This window comes from Cavia porcellus, unplaced genomic scaffold, assembly GCF_034190915.1.
Source record: "Cavia porcellus strain 051 isolate PalLab524CR breed Dunkin Hartley unplaced genomic scaffold, mCavPor4.1 scaffold_14, whole genome shotgun sequence".
NCBI lineage: Eukaryota > Metazoa > Chordata > Mammalia > Rodentia > Caviidae > Cavia > Cavia porcellus.
In genome coordinates this window covers 71,053,892-71,074,944 of record NW_026947497.1, presented here as the reverse complement: position 1 = coordinate 71,074,944, position 21,053 = coordinate 71,053,892, and the positions used below count along the sequence as shown (strand labels likewise).

Sequence of the window (21,053 nt, the reverse complement as noted above, 5' to 3'; positions counted from 1 at the left end):
TTTAGAGTTTTCGTATTTACTTCCTGCAATGGCTGAAACTGGTTGTATCGTTGATGCTTTGCATTCTTAGAATTTACAGAACCTACGTAAGTGAAGCAAGCTGGAAATCTGCATGACGGCTGTCATTTTGCTGATGAGATAGTGTGTGGCATTGCAGAAGGGGAAGCCACAAAAGTTGCTGTAGGCTCAGAGTTATGGGCTGCATCCATTCATATGTATTTCCAATGTAACTTCCCCTCTTTGTTTGCTAGCATCCACATCTCAGTCACCAGCGTCAGCTGCAGCCATGGAAGTCCCTTTCTCAGATGGTCTCGTGCACTTTCTGGCCGTCTTGCTCATGCCAGTTACACTTAGATCACCTGGAGCGCCCTTTCTTCAGCAGGAAAAGTTTCCCCATCTTCCCAGGCTGACAACAGGTGCCCCCTGGTTTACCGAGTGTGAATACTGTCAGGCACTCGTGTACTTCCCCACATAGCTGTATCTGTCGGCCTCCTACCCACATTTCTCTTCGAATACACAAAATTTATCGGCTAAACTAGGAGAAAGTAACACCAATGAAGAGAAAATACAAGACATTATCTAACTTCACAAAGACCTGAAGCCAGTAGTCATTCATTCAGCCTTTTAGTTACACTGAACTTTTGTTAATCCCCTCTCCTCATATCCAGATCAAATCTTTTCACAAAAGTCAACAAGAATATTATATTCTTCATCAGTGCTTCCCACAGTCCTCATCTTTAACTAATAAAAACTCACCTCAAGTCAACTGTTTATTGTATGTATTTCATCATTAGAAGTGTTTTTCCTGTCCAGGATACAGTGAGCCTCCAGAAAATAGATTTCTTTGGAAAAAATAATAACAAAACCAGACTATATTAAAGAAATAAGATCAAAGTAGAACTTTATTGATAACTCACCAACACCCAATTTGGATTTCAGTGCATTGTCTTGTTTGTGGCAATGCAGAGATGATAATTCAATTGAATCCTAATTGTTTTCTTCCTTTGTGGTACATTTTCAAGCCATTGGCATGTGGCTTCCAGAACCAGTGCCACCTACTTTCTGGTCCTGGGAAACATATTTGAAAACCTAGAAGCGAGCAAAATCCAGGGTTGTTAAAATCATCATTTCCTTTAAAAGATGTTAGAAATCCAAGGGGGAAATGTTCACAAGGAAAATCTGTTTTCTCTTTGGCATTTATAGGTCTTATTTGTCTCTTTTTCTCTTCTTACATGTCTACCCATGACCCATCCCACGTGGCAAGGAGGTGAATCCAGGTGTCCTTCCACAGCTGTAAGCCTCATCTCTAGCTGCATGCAGACTATACTTTTTTGATGTAAATGTCTTTCAGTTCATCAATTTGCTAGCAAATCTTCATTTTGGTATAAAAATACATCATGAGAACTATCTACCAGTTAGAGTTTAAATAAGTGTTTTTTTTTAATAGTTACCAGGAGACTCCTACAATTTTCACCAGCTGCCATAATTTTTAAAAATTAGTTTCCCATTTTTAAGTTAGGTACCCTTTCTATAGGGTTGCCACATTGCTCTCCTTTGCATTGACAACTTGATCACTGTCTGGTTTACTTGCTGCATCCCTCACAGTGCTATAAATACTTCTTATCTTGAAATTGATATACACTAAGAAGCATATTTATTCCCTGTGTACTAATATGTGATTGGTGACTGGCCTCAGTGGCTCATTGAGGGCATTTGATCATGCATGATGAATAATATGAGCAACTTTTCACCAACATCTTATTGAGAACCCAAGATATTCCAAGGATAGAAAGTTATTGGGACTAATAGAGATGTTGCTTTGCATATACTGAGCAGGTTTTCAAATTGAAAAGCTAGTATTTTTTTTCCACAAATGAATTCATTGTTTTTAAATCTTGCAAAAACTTGCAGTCTTCTGAAAACTCATAAACATTCTCTCTCTCTCTTTTTTTTTTTTTATCTTTTTATTGGTACTGGGGATCGAACTCACAACTGCCTGCTTGCAAGGCAGGTGCTTATGCTGCTGAACTAAATCCCCAGCCCCTCACAGACATTCTCTTAAGACCTCTGCCTTGCAAAGGGTGGATGGAGTACTCAGGCATATCAGAGGATTATTGGAAAACCACAGGAAGACCCTGTGTCCAGAGGCCTGGGGGAGTGGGAATGCCCTAGATTTGGTTGTTCATGAAAGACACAAAAGGGGAAATGTTGTGAAACCTAGCCACTAAAAATGATTGATTAAAGCTAGGCAAAACTTTAAAAAAGAAAATATTCCAAGAACACTAAATACTCAGAATGTAGATGATAATTAGAACAGAGATGAAGTTGACTGGCACCTGTGACTGTTTATTTAATTTTGATGTTAACCTGACTGGATTAAGGAGTGATAGTTTAGAAAGCCGAAGGGGAAGATTGAGTGTAGACAGGTAAAGAGGCCCAGTTGGGAGAAGCCTGTGCACCCTGTTAAGACACTTGGACTTAATCCTCAGAGCAGTGAGGAGCTTTTGAAAGTTTTAAATGAAAGAGAGAAAAGATCAGATTTGTCATACCCTCTGGGCCTACATACACACTTACAGACACATGCACACAGCTTTCTACAATTTCACTGGACTCATACAAATTATAAAAGCCACATTCAGGCCTGGGTTTTGGCTCAGCAGCCTGTGCCTGCTTGGCAAGCGTGAGGTTCTGAGTTCTACTGCTGGTACCAAAAACAAACCAAACAACAAACAAAGCCACCACATTCAATGGTGGCATCATCAGACCTTCTAAGATGTCCCTCCATGCCCATGCTTGAAATTTTTCTTGATTCAGGAAATCATGATAACCCCTACTTTTACTTAATTTCTCATTCTATTCCCATTTGTGTCTCTTCATACACCATGCACATATGCTATATACTTGTTTATAAAATTAAAGAAAGCTAAAACAATGAATGATTAAGCCCTCTTTCACTACACAGATACAACAGTGATTCATTTTTGGAATTAAAAATTTTCTTGGGGTTTATATAACGTGTGTGGAATCATACTCTCTACTGAGTTGTACAGTCTGAGTTTTTCATGTAAAAGGACATCACGAGTGTCATTCATGTACCATTATGCTCAGCAGGCACATAGGATGCTGTCACTTGAGTGCACCTTAATTTAATACATCTGAATTAGAGATTTTTCTCTTTATCACAGCAGAATTTCTGAGGGTTTTTGAAATTCTACATCACTAAATTAAGATGACATTTTCCAGAAAACTTTTGCCTAGCTCTTTGGTATCTTGAGCTTTCAGTGTTTCTCGGAAATTTTACCAGTTAATCAAAATAATACCAGGAAAGCATCCTCCCTCGGGGAGTTTTTCTGCATTAGGAAACTTTTCACTTACAATAAAATGCAAGAAGATCCTTAGAGAAAGGGGTCTTGAACAGACTCATTTTTAGAATAAAGTGCTATAGGAGGTTTAAATACCATAAATAAAAACAGATGTATTGTTCCAGGATGCCTGCAGCAGAATATGTATTTGACTTGATTTTTTTTTTTTAGTCTTATCCTGAGAAATTGTAACTGAAACCAGGTATTCTAATTCCCATATGATTTCTAATTTTTCTTAACCTTGTTTCCTGTCCTATTTCAGTATCGTCATGGCTCCATCAACACTACCTCATGTTTCTCATAGAACATGTAAGAATAAAGTAAGAACAAAGTCAGAATACCTGAATTTAGTTGCCAGCATTGTGATAGTTCAGATCATTTGGAGAAAATAGCCTATTAAATAAGGACCTGAGTTCTGGTATAATAGATTTAAATTTCAAGTCAGATACTCTTATTTTTATTTTCCTCAATTATAAATAAAATAGTTGATGCAAAACTCACTGATATTTTCAATTTTACAATGTGGTTTATTAGTTTGCTGTGGCTGTCATAATGACATCGCAACGACATATAGGTGTCTTAAATACCAAACATTTATTTTTTTTCACAATTCTGGAGGATCAAAGTCTATAATCTAGGTGTTGACAGCATTGGTTTCTCCTGGAGCCTCTCTGCTTAGCTCACTGATGTCTGCATTTTCTCTGCACATCAGCTCTGTATACCATTCTGCATTCTCTTCCCTTATAAGAATATCAGATAGGCCATCTTAGGCCCAATTTAACACCTTCCATTTAACTTTATTTTCCTCTTTGAAGGTCCTATCTCCAAATCACATTACAAATTATCTTATGAGACTTAAGACTTTAGTATATGAATCTTGGTGGAACAATTCAACTCATTACATGTGATAAGATGTAGATACTTTTTAAAGGTCTGTGGCATATTAAATGTTTGAGAAGAGTATCAGCACTTGCTACTTGACCTCTGTGACATTTTCTTTTTGTGTGGAAAATTAAGATATGAATCAGTCTAACTTTTCTCTGATGATGACTTCATATAATTTATGCTAAACTTTTTAAATAAAATAATTGATGAGAAAATTATTCTTCTCTTTAAAAACATGCAAAATGCATCCAGTAACTTACTACTAGCTATTTTTACATTAAATCTGGGACTGAAAGGGTAGAGGTTTAGGCTCTCATTAATCTGCTTTCTATCCCTATAAGGTCTCAAGCAACTCCACTTCCTGTAACAAAGTTGCAGAAGTTAATAACTACCACTGCAGGTAGCCTTTCCCATAGTGACTTCCTCTGCTTACCAGGGACTCAGGGCAAAGATTTGAAAAAATAAAAGAATTTCTCTGCCTCACTGTCTCCAAGTAGAAGCCAGTGAGAATTCCTCTAATGCCCCGTAGGAATGTTTTCAAATAAAAAAGAACAAAAGCTGCTCATATTAATTTGTAATAGGACCACATGTTCTTCTGGATAGGAAGGTTGGAGGCAGCAACTTCCAGATGGAAGACTTTGTTCACTAATAATGTGACAAAAGCTTCTCTTTGGTTTAAAGTTGAACTTACAATTGGCTCTTTAAAATACAAAAGATTGAATTGGTAAAATGTGTGTTTTAGAAATGGAAAATGTGGCCTTGTAGCACCATAGTGACTTGCCTCCTCAAGTACACTTTTGAAGTGTGAGTTGGTGGCATTAATCCTTAACTCTTCCAACTCAAGGCCAGGTTGACACCTGGTTGAAAGGAGGAGGCTGTACTGTCTCCTGCTGCTAGGTGGGGTTTGTCTAATCCAGCTATCTCCCAGCTGACCTCCCTGTGCAACTAGTGCAAACAAGTAACTGAGACTTTCTCCTCTGTAATCAAATGCAGATGTTTCTGAAAAAATGTTTTAAAAGACTCACATCACCCCCATTGCCTTATCATTTTTGCGTGTTTCCTAAAATACAACAAAATACGCACTTAGCTCACAAATTCTATCCCGCTTTGGCCACCAAATATTTTTTCAGTGTTCTGTGCTACTCTCAACACCACTCCCATCACTGTTGCTCTAATAAACTGGTCCTTGTGCGTGGAGGAAACTTGTGCCTTGGTATGGCGAAATGCTAAGTGTGTATAGAAGCACTGCCTATTGAAATCTAAGCCGTCATAATAAGGTCTCCAGGAAAACTTTCTGGATCTAAAGCTGCTTATTGAAAAAGTGCTTTCGCTTACTTGAATTTTATTCTTTACTTTTTTTTTTTTTTAAACCTGGGATTGAACTCAGGGCTTTGTGCTGGCCAGGCAGACTCTGCCACTGAACTATATCCCTGGCACTTACTTGTATCTTTATAGTAAAACTTTTTAGCTTTCTTGAGATCATTTACTCAAGTTATCACTATCTCCCAGATTTCTCACACTCATGCCTACGATTAGCTATTAAAAGCAGAAATTGTATCAGTTTCCTACCCACCATTCTACCCACCCAGTGCCCAGCAGGGTACCCTCATTAACAGTTGGGCAGGTTGAACTGAAAGGTGGAATAGACTGACTGAACCTCTAGGCCAATGGGAATGTACAGTTTATAGTACCATGTGCAGAAACAGTGGGGAAGTTAGATTCCACATGTGGAAGTACATAGTGGCATTCTTTTCTTAGACCAAACACTCAGCTGTTAAACTCTGTCACAGTATAAAATGTCAAGGGGAAGGGAGCCAACATCAACCCGCAGTGTGTGCAAAATTGAAATCAAAAGCCATGAGATTTTTTTTTAACCACTGAATATAATTTCACAGTCCATTTGATATGATTTTCTAGGCTATGTTTCAAATCAAATGAGTCTTTTCATGTGAACACAGTCCTATAGTTCTCTTTTATGCTCATTAGCAGTCACTTTACAACTTTACTTTGCTCCTTCTGGATGGCATGGAGAAGGAATTTTAATTTGACTTGTTCTCTCTGCCACTGACATTTGAAGGAATGTATTTTAAGTGTCACTGTTTTCCTTGTTGGAAATAGTGGACTCTCCGTTTTTCTGCTGAGTAATGTGTCGTGGCCACTCACTCTTTAGGTGCAGTGGGATATACTGGAAAGTTCTAGAACTTTAAAAATCCAAGTACCAAGTGGCAGGTTCCACTTTGGCTCAATATGCACATAGACCTGAGAACACTTTCAACACTTTCTCCTTCCAAACTTCAATTATCTCAGCCAAATAACATAGGAGTGAAAATGTTATATCAGGTGTTCTATAAAATTGGCCCTGTATTTTCGGACTTTGATATTGCACAGGTGATGATTTTATAGTTAAAGTCATTCTTTCATAAAAATTAGTAAAGTGTGCTCTAAACTTTATGCATCAACCAATTAGAATCTCAGAAACCTGATAATCTTTGGAGCTACTCTAAAGGAGAAAGGAAGGTCATTGTTTAAAAAAAAAAGTTTGAAAATGTGGAAAACAGGATCTCAAGTGAAGACTTTGCCAAGAAATCAGTTGATCAGATCTCCATCAAGGTTCTTCACTGAACTGAAGATGTCTTTCTTTGTAAATTTCCCAGTTATCACACATAAGCTTTCTTAAAATTAGATAATTTTCTGGAAGTAACCACCAAACTTTATAACCACATAAAATACTAATTTCTATTCGTTTATACTATATACTTAGTTGACTGGCTTTGAAATATTCCACTTTTTTGGTAATAAACCCAAAATACCTTGGCTTACTGTTCATAACCCCCATAGTACAATCTTGTTTACCCTTGTTTTACAACACCCTGAAATCCAGATCAAACACACGAGCCAGGTCAGCCAAATTGCTATCTGAGACACCCCAGATTTTTTCTCCTCATGCTTTGCTGTATCTGAGATTGCCATATGTTTTATGTTTGCTGAAACACTTAATCCCTCCCAATTTCCCAGTGAGAAACCTTTTGGGTTACTATGATTTTACACTTTTCTTTTTCTACATAGACCACATTGTTGCCTGACACCGGCTCTTCTGCCCTCTAATTCTGCAGAATCTAAGTTATAGCCAGCTGTGGTCCACATTTATCTTCTTATTCCACCTGGACTGCATTTAATAAAAGGTCAAGATCATGTCACATTTATTTTGTGTCCCCAAAAACTTCACCTCCACAAGATCTTATTCTGATATTGTTTGACAGAGATGCTTAGCAAGTGTTTGCCACATGGATAAAATAGGCAGTGATCTTTTACTCTGGGATAAAGGTGACTAAAATCCACAGTGTGATTTTGTGAATATTTTAATCAAAGATACAGATTCTAATGATAACAGTGGCACTACTTTTCTGGGCAAACATTTGCCTACCTGTAAAATGAAGTGTGGAGGGTTTTATGATTGAATGAGAATTTCGGGCCATCTTCTCCAAGGCTAGTAGAAGTGAGCATTCATACAGCTGATGGAGATTCCACAGAAAGAACACAATTGATGCTCCCTCACATTTAGTCAGTAAATACATTTTTTGCCAAGTTTTAACTTTCTCAGAAATTGAAGTGAGTCAGAACTTTCTTTCAGTGCAGTCTGTAGCCTGAGGTCTAGAAAATGTTTGATTCTGTATAAAACCTATTCGTATGGCAGGGCTATTTCATTTCTTATGCAGCCTGAAGGTTATTCCTGGGATTTAATACTTGAAAAGGTGCAGGTGTGATGCCAGAGGGGCTTATGAAACACTGAAAGGTCTCTATCATCAAAACCACTTATCTTGATAAAACTATGTGGGCATCATATTAAAAGCACCTGTCAGTTCAATGTGGTCAGTGCTTGACTAGATCCCAGGCTCTTTTGGAAGCTCCTTTGGAGTGAATTTCCCTTTGGCTTGTGGCTGTGGTACATTCCTTACAGGAGCTAAAGTGTTTGGAAATACTGTTTGAGGAAACCATCCCCTAAGAGAAAAGTTTACGTTTCATAGAAGATTGTAGCATATTATACAACCCAAAATACACAAGTGGAAAAACTTCTGATTTACTTGTTTACTTTTCTTATATTCTGTTAGTTTCATGGAATATTATATTTGCCTCATCACTGGCAAGACAGAACAAATATCAGGTATGTGGGAAGTTTTAATGATAGAATTTATTAGGAAGTTCGCTAATCCCTAAGGCCCTTCTCAACTCATTTAGTTCACCAGCCTGTTTCCAGTGCAATCCTGCCACCCTTACAATTGTCAGCAGCCCAAGGCCTAGTGGATTAATGCTTTTAACCTCTTCCATATATCTCTTTCTCTCTCTGCCCTTCCCTTAAGAAACATGAGTACCTATGGGGGAAACAAGAAATAAAGCCACACTTTAATTCCCTGTCCTTGGTCTCCAGGCTTTTTTGCATATGACAGAGCTTTAATGCCTGTTACTTTGGCATTTCACAGAACAATGTTTCAGAGACCCTAAGCATGATGAAGTGTTTTGTCTTCAGATACCCATCAGAAGAAGCAATTCCAAGTCTGAATTAAACTATTTTACTGCTGATTTTCAGAGGGTAGTGTCAAAACCAAAATCTATAGGCATTTGGCATTTTGCTTTCATAGCAAATAAATTCAAATGATGGTGACATGTTACAGTTTAGGGGAAAAATATGAACCATCTGCTAAGAACTCCTTATAGCTCATCTGAAAGCAAACTTTAGGAAGCTGACTTTTAACCTTAGTAGAGTGATGGCCATGTAAAACCTTTTCATGTATCATCATGGAAATGTAACACTCATTTTCATTTATAATAATGAAAAATGAGGCAAAAGCAAAATATGAATTATTATCTCTAAAATTAAAAGCAACACTTGTTTGGGCATAACTTGCTAATTGGTGCCATAAATCATTGTTCTCATACTGTGCTCTATAAAGAATGAATATTTGCACCAGGTCCAAGACATAGACAGGAACTCATCTCCCACATTATTGAAAAATTTAAAATTTCTGTTTAGTAGACATTCAGTAAATGACTACTTTTAAATTGCTTTCACTTTTACTGTTAGTGTCACAGAGCACTTTTCAAACTATACAGTAATGTACAAGGATTCTTATTATTAACAATCTCACAACTAGATTATGCCTACAAGTATGATAGTCACATCATACTGGTAAGCAGTATAGTTCTCAGCTCATATAAAGGGAAATTTTGTTTCCACTTATTTTTCAAAACCTGAAGTGAATAAAGTTACTTGTGCATTACAGTGATGAGAATACAGTCATCCTGGGACGTTGGCAAAATGGATTATGAGATGAGTGGCAGGTACTTCCAGCAGAACTTTCAAACAGGATTAGAGTTTGATTTCCAAAAACAGTAGCAGGAAGCAGATGCAGAGAGGTCTTGGCCTAAACTCGCCTTTCGGTAATCATTAGTCATCCTCTGACACCTCAAGGGAGATGGCTGGATAAACACTGCAGAGGTTAAGATTCCTGTTCAGTTACCCGGCTGTACCCTGTTCTAGTGTTCAGAACCAAAAACAGTAGTAACCCAATCTCATTGGATCCAAGGGAGAGATCACTGGTCCCCATGCTATCACTGGTAGTAAAGGGTCCTCCGTGCCCAGCAAGCAGCCAGACAAAATCTGGCGGTTCCTTCCTTAGGAAGTTAGACAGTTTACAAGATGGCTTTAAGGATTTGTCCAACAAGCACACACTTTGAGCTTTTTGTTTTATTTTGTTTTGTTTTAACATCAGAGGCTCTTTTCTGAAATAGTCTCCATGTGTAAAATTTCTGCTTCTTCATTTTAGTGTTTTCTTTATCCAGAAAGAAATGGGTTTTATATGGGGAAGGAGCCTTTTGCAGAATATTGTGGACTAAAATCGCTGGGACCATGAGCTCATGGCGTAGCCTTGCCTGGCAGGAGATCCTCAATATTAATGTGTGACATTAAGATGTAAACATCAGATTAAAACTTCATTAGACTGTTTAAAGAGAGCGGGAGTCTATTAATCAGGCTCAGTTCCCCTGGGTAACTGAATAAAAGTACCTAACAAGTTGAGTCCAAAAAATGCTTCACAAAGACGTGCTCTTCCTTTCCAACTTATTCCACAGAGGAAATGTTACTCCTTAGAAATTTCACTTCCCCTTTTTATCCCTACCAAGTAGCATTTTGAAAGTTATAAATATTTACTTATAACCATGACTACGTTTTAGGCTACAATTCCATAAGTGCAAAGATAAGGTCATTTTCAACACTAGCATGGATGCTTCACTTCTGAATTACTGAGTTCTTTGAAATTTGTGGTTTCCAGATGCTCTATCTTGAGATGGAGACAGAAATAAATTCTAGATGTGTCTTTTACTATGGTCTTATTTCTTTTTAACAAATTGTACCTTTCCTGTGTCCAAAAGTTCTTTGAGTTATCTTACTAAAGTCACTACTTTCATAATGTATTTTTAATGTTTTTAAATTAATTACATTTATCAGGTATGTGTTAGGTATATATGACAGTCACACTCAGCATAGGGAATTTGTACTTGCGCGTGGCTTAATTTGTAATTTATTTTTGAAATGCAAGAATCTCAGCAAGAGAAATATAACAATAATTTTGATATGCTAGAATTTCAATGCAATATAATGACTATAAATGAGAAAAAATACTAGGCTGCAATTTTTAAAAATCAAAGCCAAAAGTACAACAGGTATAGTCTTCTTACAGCATATTGAAAATAATGTATATATTTGTCAAGAAAATCAATATTTCCTTTTCCTGAATTATGAATATAATTTTATGCCTATATCTTTTAACCAATTTATTAATATAATATAAAGGATGTTATCAGTAATTAGGAAATAAAATTCAAAGTCATTTTATGCAGCTAATTTTTGATTAGTCTAAAATGCTGACACTTTTATATATGAATGTTTAGTAATTTTTTAAAATAAGCTAATTCTACACTTGAAACACTAGTTTACAGAATTTAGTGGGTAAAACTGCTTTCAAATTTTGTTTCAAATTTGTATTTTTAATTTTAAGAATATTCTTTTAATGTGTTTCTAAAGTTTTAAAAACTCATACATTTACTTACTTGATTTTGGAAATGAAAATCACCTTAGCTTAGCCAAACTTCAAGGTAATTTTGGTGACTGTCAAATGATAAAATCCCTGGAAAGAATATGTCATCAATGATATATAGGTGTAACCTATTGGTTTCCTTATCCCTAGCTACTGTACAAATTGTGCTAGAGAGAACTCAAGATTCCTCTCTGGTTTAAAGACTTTGTGTCTTGAGGTTCTGTTTACAGGCTTGTCATTAGAGTTTGAGTACTTGTTTTGTTTTGTTGGTACCAGGAATTGAACTCGGGACCATGTACTTGCCAGGCAGGTGTTTGTGCTACTGGGCTACGTCCCCAGCCCTACATGCTTGTCCTTAAGTAGACAACTCCATATGGGGTGAAGAATCTACAGAGTTGCTAATTGTGGGATGTAAGTAAAAGACCATGGCAAAACACAGTATCTCATCAAAAAGAAGTGCATGAAACTGGATCAATTCCCAAAGTTAGGATGGTGAATGGAGGAAAGAATTCCTGTCTTTATTGTAAATGTTGGCTTTTGAGTAGAAGAATGGAAATTCCTTCTTTATGATTTGATGTTTTATTCTCCTTGTTCAGTCTTCCTGAGAAAAATGTGAGATCTAATATCTGAAGTACATGGAGAGTATACTTTATGTGTTTTTAATGTGCTTTAGAAATGGATCTTTTTCTTTAGTGCACATAATTTATATTCAAAGTAGTTGAGCTTTGTTTTCCCTAGTTTCAAAGACAATGAATTTATACTTTTTCTACATCTTTTTGTGTTGTGTATCTGCCTTCTGAGCTGCGAAGCATTAGCATAGCAAGAATGGACCAAATGGAGAGGAGCAGAAAGAAATGGCAAGCAAGGAGTAGAGAGGAAAGGAAAAAGATGACCTATGCTCTCCTATTTTGCAAAATAAAAGCATTGACTTTGACCCAAATGACTGCAATGTTTTCCTGCCTGCTTCAAAGTCTGTTTTCTATAAAGCAGTTTCAATTATCATTTTGAAATGTGTATATGATCTTGGTACAGCCCTTCTTAAATTTCTTTAATAGTTTTCTCTTGCACTTGGAAAGGTCATTCAGACTTTATCATAGCCTGCAGGCAATCTGTCCTTGGTTTCTCAAATCTCCCTCCTTAGTCTGTGCTCTGCTTATAAAATACAGCAAGGCTTTTTCAACTTTAGAAATTTTTCAGTTTATTACTTAAATACTCTTTCTTCTGTTAAGCTCATGCTTGGATTCTCAACGTAGTGTCTCAGATCAAAACTTAATTGCAGAGATCTTTCCTTACTAATTTATTTTGAATGGTTCTTCTACCTCAGCTCTAGCCAATGCTCGCAACTTTTTCATTCATACTTTATAGCACTTAGCACCATCTGAAGTTACTTATATTGCTTATTTACTTATTTCCTTCAATGAAAGCATAAGCAGATAGAAATCAGGGTTTATTTCTGCTTTGGGCACATAGGTATTCTCATTGACTACTAGTGAATGGTGCAGAGTTGATGTGACATAAATATTTGCTGAATGAATTAATGAATGAAGGAAGGAAGGAAGAAATTTGAATATGACTGGAGTGGTGGAGTTATGTGTATTTTCTTGAATAGGGTGATGCAACTTTTTGGATATTCAGTTCATCTGAGAAAATGTTGCTTAATGGCAGATAGAAGGAAGTGACATTAAAAAGACTGAAGCCAACTCCTGGAATTATTAAATGTCATGGCACAGAGTCTGGAATCTCTTTTGTGGTCAAAGGATAGCTACTGAAGATATTTTTATTGCCAATGCGTGCTTTAGAAATACCTCCTTTATTACTAGCTATGGAAAATGAGACAGCCTCATTCCCTCACCAATTCATGACATACCCGGGAGCTGAATTAGTCGGGCTCATTTCTTTCTCCATGCGGCATGATTGCCACGTACAGTCCTCCTTCTGCACAACCAGCAGGAAATGTTTGCCTTAGTTCCTCGTAGCCTGAATTGAAATGATCTAGAATCTCTTAAAGACTCTTCTTACCACTCTTTCTCACTTTATAGGGAATGGTGGTTTCCTTTAGAAGATTGATATCATACCTTGTCAAATAATTCCCCTTTCCTCAGTGGTTCTTTATTTCAAATTTTACTTTTTTAATGCACAGACTTTTCCTCTCCTGTGGTTTGTTTTAATTATATTTTAAAGGAGACCCAGATTGGATCCTTCACATGCAGTTTTCTTTTGATTTATGTCAGCGGCGTGGTCAGTAGTTGCTTCCTCTACCTGAAACCTGCTGCTTACAAGGCTTTGTAATGATATCCACCCAATAACATGACATTATATGTAATATATGTATGTTGGCTCTGTCTTTTCTAGCCATGGCCAATTTATGAATTTGATTCAAAAATGAAGTGCAAATATATCAAGATTTTAGTTAAAATAATGATTTATTTTATAGAGTCTGGCTTACAGTTCATGAGAAAGGTCCAGTTCATGAGAAAGTTTTATGGTTCAATGATCAGTCATGGAATCACCTTTTTTGTTTATAGGGGAGAATGATATTATGTTCCATTCTAGGTTATAAAATAGCAAGGCACCAAATAAATAAGCCAATGTAGTGAAATTTAAGAAAAGGAACAAATTTATTGAGATTTTCAATATTTTCAAGAGTCATCGAGTCACATTTTTCTGTGTTGAAACTCTCATTGTGAAAGATAACTTCAGATGTATTTTTATTGAATTCATTTCTTTTAGTACTGTGTAGTTTTTGGGGTACATTTACATGTAACTACATTTTGATTTGTATGTTAAGGATATGTATAGTTTTTTCTCTTTTCATAGACACTATTACTATATATTTAAAGTAATGGAAAAGTAAAATGTAATTTCATATGGGTCCTAGCTACAGAAACCTCTCTAGTAGATGCAAATATACTGCAACAAAATTAGTGTAAAGTGGATTAAAAACAAGGGAAGGAATAAAAATAAGATGATATTGCAGTGTTTAACCATAACTGCAGGTTTAGAAAAGTGTAATTTGGCCTGGAAAGGTGTGTTACATTTCAGTAGAAAAGCCTTGGTGTTTTCCAACCACATCCAGTGAGTGAACTCAATGTAAAGACACAGGGCAGAGGCTCTATACATCAGTGGAGCAGATCAAGCCAAGGCACGAAAGTAGGAAAAAGATTAACAAAATATTTATTTATGTTCCCTCAACTTTAATGTCTGCTGTGATAGAATCAGTGTTTGTCAGTGCAAATCTGCTTTACTCCTTCTTTATAGTTTACTACTACAGGAGACAGCTTTTACTAATCGTAAATCCCTATAAATCCCTCTGATCCTCATAAACGATGTAGCCTTTGGAGATTCAGATTCTACGCCTCATTAAGGAACCATATCCATATCCTTGAAGCTGAGTTACATTTATAAATCATATATCATTCACTTTTTATTGCTTTAGTGATTTCCGAAACATATTTATGTATACCACACGATTAAATCCTTCCAAAATCCTATTTAGTAGATGGTAGTGTGCCATTTTTATGAACATTTATTTTTCTTAAGGGGGAATTGAAGCACAAGTATTTAAATAACTTGTTCTAGGTTTACTTGGCCAGTAAATTTCACCTAACACAAAATTTAGAACATTTTTTTTGCCTCAGTACCTGTATAAATTGTTACTCCCATACACAAATACCTAAGTAATTAATATATATCTATACTGATGTGTAATGAATAGAGATAATTAAAATTAAGAATGAATTCAGATGCAAAGTTAAGTTTTTGAGTGTCAAAATGATCTCGGGAGCAAAAATATTGAGAACTAAGATAACAGTGATGAAAAGAATTAGCCCCAGGCAATATTTAATAAAGGGAAGCCCAATAACAGTTAGGAATATGAAAGTTAAGTGAAAGAAGGAATCCGATTGTACTTCTGAAACAAAATTAAGAATACCAGATCATAAATTAAATCAGTATATGTTTTCTTTGATGAGAGCTTGTTATTCACTTGTTACCTGACTATAGTCACTGTGGACTGTACCCACTATTTCTTTCAAAGTTTTAATCTTTGAGTGTCAGAAGAAACCCGGTTTCTAAGTTTTAATCTTTAAGTAGAGTGTCAGAAGAAACCCAGTTGAATACTAAATGACACTCTGTGATTTCATATTTATTCTTTGTAACAATGACTTTCACTTCTTGACACTTTGAAATACAGTAAACAGACATTGGATTTCACAATGAAAAAGACAACTAGTATGAATATTCGTTTTTCTGATATGAAGTAAGTAGATTTTTCTGTGGACATTCTCCCTAACTAATGCCTAAGTCAAAATATCTTAAATCAAGTGAATTCGATTTTATATCAGTAATCTTGCTTTTTCCACGGAGGAGGTGTTAAGGAAGAAAACGACATTGCCTCTGTAGTGATTGTTAAAAGTTCTTCCTTTTCTATCAGTAAAAATCAAAGTTAAAGTTTTAGCATCTCTCATGTATTAGAATAATTTACTCCTTTTAAATTTTGATCCTTTACCTTTGAAAGCTTGGGAAGAAGAATTTACCCTATGCCATCCTTTGAAAAATGAGAAAAGTGTTTTTACTCTAATGTTCAGGACTAATAACTAAACAGTGAAAGAAATTTAAAAAGAACAAAACAAAAATGTTGAAAAATGGACTGGCGGCACCCAGTCCTGGCAGTTTTTTATCTCATTGATCATAAAACAAGCATAACAATGTAGACTCTGTTACCTAGAAAAGAGGAGAAAGACAATGAATTTAGAACAAAGCCTATTTATTTCCACCAAAGTCAAAATATCTGCATATTGTTTATTAACATACTGCTTTTTAACTTCCTGGCACTTAACTATGGCAGTTGAATATATATTAAAGGGGACATACATATATCATGCTATGAGACCTTGAACTGATTTATTTCCCTGAGATTGGTTTACAAGTATTTGTCTTCCTTTCCTCCTTTTTCCCCTCTATAGCTTGACCAGCTGGAAGAGGCAGCACAGGCAGCCCACACTTTTTTCATGGCCAACCCTGAGCACATGGAAATGCAGCAGAACATCGAGAATTACAGAACCATGGCTGGTGTGGAATCACACCAGTTGGTAGATCGAGAGGCCAAGCCACACTTGGTGAGTTCTTGGGACCCTGTCTTCTATGACATGGGACCAAGGGCCCCTGAGTTTCCTCTGACTCGAACATATTCATGTGGACGTGTATCTCAAGTTGACTCTCCATCTCGGGTAACCTTTCTGTATTTTCATATTTCTCAGATGAAATTTGTAGTTATCAGGTTGAAAAACAATGAGAAAATGTTTAGTATTTTAAATTAAAAATGCAAAAATTTCACTTGAGAATTTAAACATTGAAGAAATGAAAATTAACATAGAAAATCAGTATATGATAAAACCTGGAATATTATACAAACATCTGCCTCCTTCCACATGCCTCAGCTCCCTTTTCCCACTTCTGTGTTTTTCAACAAAAGTCTTGCTAGGCTGGCCTTGAACTCCTGAGCTCCTTCTGCTTCAGCCTTCTGAGTGTGACAGCCTGCAGGTCTATACCTTTGTACCTGTTTCCAACACATGCATTTATACCTAGGAATCGAAGCCAATGTGAAATTTTTAAGATCACTGTGATATTCTAGCTTTTGTTTCCAGAGCCTTGTTCATTGTACTTCTATTTTTCAAATTAGATGTTCGTATAGCTATAGAATTCTTTTTTTAGGATAAAGTATTATCTAACGTCACACATTGAAAGACCTTTTTTCTGCACTTCCAAATTGTGGCATAACTATTCTCAGTGTGTGGCCCCCATAACTGCCGTAAAAGACAAGAGAAGATTTTAGGTGGGAGGATTTATTTGTGATTAATTGATTGGGCAAAGCCTGGGGGTGACTATCATTTCCATTCACAGCTACTATTCTGTACTTTTTCCATGGCCCTACTTAGAGGCAGAACCACGGAAACAGTCTTATGTATGCTCAGGAAGGAGTTGATTGTAGCATAGCAGGCTACTTGCTCCCTGAGCCTCTCTCATCTTTGGTTATTTGAATCTAGGGAGGTTATAGTTTACCTCCCAGGGCAGCCCTTCTTCATTCCATGATTCCTCACCTTCCTAAATGTCCTTCTCTTTGCAAATGCAGCACTTTCTGTTTTCGGTTTCTTTGCAGGAGAGCTACAGTGCAGCAGTGAAGCATTATGAGGCTGATGACTTTGAACTGGCTATCAAGTACTTTGAAAAGGCTTTAAGAGAATATTTCAATGAAGATGCGGAGTGCCGAGCCCTGTGTGAGGGGCCTCAGAGATTTGAAGAGTACAATTACTTAGGCTATAAAGCGGGTCTCTATGAAACCATCGCAGGTAAAGTTCATTTTTTTCATTAGTCATTTTCTAATTATAAAATACTACATGCATTCATTAAATATATTCCAACATTATAGAAGCATGCATTATAAAGCATAAAAGATTCTTCTATGTCTATCCATCCTGATTCCTATTGATAAATTTGTAGTTACAATTTTGCAGTTGTTCTCCCACTTGTATAGATCTATATATTTAAAATTCTTTTATTGCATTTTTTATAAAAATAGGTTAATACTATCAGTATTGATTTTCAACTTTTTTATTTTTGCTTTTATTTTATGCTTAACAATGAATCGCGGATTTCTTCTCAAGTAAGTACAGATAGATCACTTTGTTATACTTAACGGCTAGGTAATACAACACTGTTTTGACATATCATAATTTAGTTGACCTGTCTGTATTGTTTCCTTGGGCCTCTGCCTGATCCATTTGCTTGTATTTTTATGAGCATTGTTCATTAGGACACCAGTTTAATGTGTGTTCTCCATTTTTATTGCTATGTATTTCTCTACACTGAATCTTTTCTTTGGGAATGGGAAGCTTTCTTTTATTATGGTTTACTATGTTACGGTTTCTGGGACTGTGTGCTCTACTTCCACACCCCCATTTGCCACTACCCCTAAAACTTCTGTGAACATCCAGGAAAAGTTATGTTACTGCATTTCTTTCCAGTTTCTTGTCTGGAAGAAAGAACTGGACAAGACACAGGGGAAGGTATTCGGGATGTACATTTATTAAAGTAGAAAAGAAGTACACTCACAGAGTGAGAGCTAGTTGGTAAACAGATTCACAGTGACCCTGAGGATAAGTAAAAGAGGTGTGTTGTATCTGGAATTCCTGGACTGCCTTCCTCCTCATGTAGATAAAGCATTGCAAGGGTTGTCCTGTCAAAAACTCACAAGTTCCCTCCAGTTGCCTTTGCTATCTTCTGCCACCATGAACTGTTGTTCCTTTTCCATATGCCACCCCGCCTTGGAGCCAGCTGATTATGGACTGAAACCTCTACAAACAGTGAGATAAATAAACCTTTCCTCCTTTAAAAAAAACTCACAAGTTTCTCTTAGTTTGTTAAAAAGAAAGATTTGTGCTAATATCGCTTAAAGAAATTCTTATGTCCGTGTCTTGTACTCAGAGTAACTACTTTAAAGATAATAATATATATTATATTAACTATTTCTATTCTCTTATTATAATTTCAAAAAGTTTTGGGGTTTTTTTCCTCCATAAAATAAAAAAAAAAAAAAAGAAAAGAAAAAGCCGAAAATAATGAACCTCAGGGAAAAGATAAAATAAATAAATAAACTCAGCCCAGTGCCATATTTAAACTGCCCAGCAGAAGGCTCACTTGGCTTCACACCAGATGAAAATGATGAATGGAAAAGAGCACTCTTTTGGTTGGCTCTGCATACAGTGCTCAGGAGCTGCAGAGTCATCCTGGGTTCTGTGTTCTGTACATGTGCCATGGGTCTCTGTGACTTTGACAGATTCTGTTCAGTGGTTTGGCCAGTTTTGCTTCAGCCACTATCTACTTAAGTTGTGACGAATATCCTAGATCTGGTCGAAGAAACTGACTGAAAACTATTCATAGATTAACACTTAGTGATTTGTTCCAGATAGCAGTTGCTAACAGGTAATCAAATAAAACTGATGTTTTAATGAACAGTGGTCACATACAGCATATTGATTTCTGCCAAAGAACAGAAGGTTTCTAATTCAGATTGTTTAATTTTTAACACAACTACCAATGTAAAAATCATAACTTTTAATAAAAAAGTGATTCTTTAAAAAGAGCTTTTAGTCCCTCTGACTAAACCAGATATTATCAGAAATTACAAAAATACAAGTGTCTTGGGAATTTGAAGCATATTCAAATTATTATGAAAAGGAACTTTCAAAGTGTATTCCCACACAAGTAACTTGGATCTCAGATTTATTAAAAACATATTAATTGCACAGTCACATTTGAGATAGAAAGCAGGCAAGGCATAGAACTAATAAAAAGTGGTATGACAACTCTCACATTGTAAATTATGTCTAGTTCAAACTTCTCCTAAATTAGGAAGAAAACTGGCACTTAAAGTACAGACTGTATCAGAAAAGCATTGCGTTTGAATTTAGAGTTGGGAGAGATTAAAACTTGGAGGAAATACAGATAGCTGCTGAATGCAGTTATTTACCCATGGCTCGGCTTACTTAAGCACTGAAGGGTATATCCCTTTTCACTTCCATTTTGCTGCTATTTATATCCTGCCCTGAAAAATATTTTCATTCAGGTTTTGGATTCAGTGGATATGTTTTCCACCTCTCCCTTTTGCTCACTAGCTGGAATAGAAGAAATGTGTGTATATAAGAATGAAAGGGACCTGCAGAGATGAGTAGGAAAAAACAGCTGAAGAGTATTTGCTGTTTTTCTCCATCAGAAATAAAATAGCTAATACTTTGTTTTCAACATGTAACCAGACAAAGAGAACTCATTCTTCCCCTTGCAAACTCCAGCTGGAGTTAATGACTAGGGGACTTTGGAGATTCTGTTAGCTGTGCTGTGAAGGATTGACTTAGCCAGATTGTTGAAACTGGGGCATTAATGTGGGCACACACACACACACGCACACGCACACTGCCACTACCACCACTGACACCACCACCACTGTCACCACTAGAAACTGCCTATTTCCTTCCCATTGTGCTCTGAGTTCACTCTTTAAGATCACCCAGAGCCAAGCTGAGCTCAGACTAAGCACAGCACCTCTTAGAAGAAGCAGAGTTATCATGAATTATACTGTGCAGCCCTAGCATCAAACAATACCTTTCTCCTCTGGGGAACCTTATAGGCATAAATGTCAATGAATCTTTCTCTTCCTGGAAAAACTATTTCCAACTTTAGAGTGAAAGTTAAAGTTAGGCAAAATATGTGAGGTAAGGATGAGGAAAGGAAGGAGTAAAAATGAAAAAATATTTATTAAAATTCATTGCTGCTGTGGTTGTGGTTGTTGAGAAGGGTGTCTTGCTATGTTGCTCAGAGTAGTCTGAAGCTTAGATACTCCTTGATTCAAAGTGGAACTTCTGGTCCTGTGACTAGCTCATTAAATCAACTCAGTGACAAATGAGAAATTGTATGTGGTATGTACATTACAGTATTCAGAACAATGGCTACTTTTATTTGCATAACTCTTCTAACGCTGTACTGTGAAGTATAAGACCATGCAAAACTACAGTACATCACTGGACAGTACAATTAGCAAAACGTATTATACTGCATAAACAAAGTGTGCCTTACCAAAACAAACAAAACAAAGACATTGAAACTATAAACAAGATATACAGAACTGTACCAAAAAATAGGTTGTAAATCCAAGTGGTGGGTT

The 21,053-nt window shown here is 36.3% G+C and overlaps 1 protein-coding gene across 2 annotated transcripts in view; it reads left to right on the top strand.

Moving 5' to 3' along the window:
• Nucleotides 1-21,053, top strand: part of P3h2 (prolyl 3-hydroxylase 2) — a 146,136-nt gene that overhangs the window by 86,360 nt on the left and 38,723 nt on the right. For both annotated transcript variants that reach the window (XM_003476941.5, XM_063261231.1), the window contains exons 2-3: nt 16,303-16,455; nt 17,496-17,685. In XM_003476941.5, coding sequence (XP_003476989.3) covers nt 16,303-16,455; nt 17,496-17,685 — 343 coding nt within the window. The remainder of the gene's footprint in view (nt 1-16,302; nt 16,456-17,495; nt 17,686-21,053) is intronic.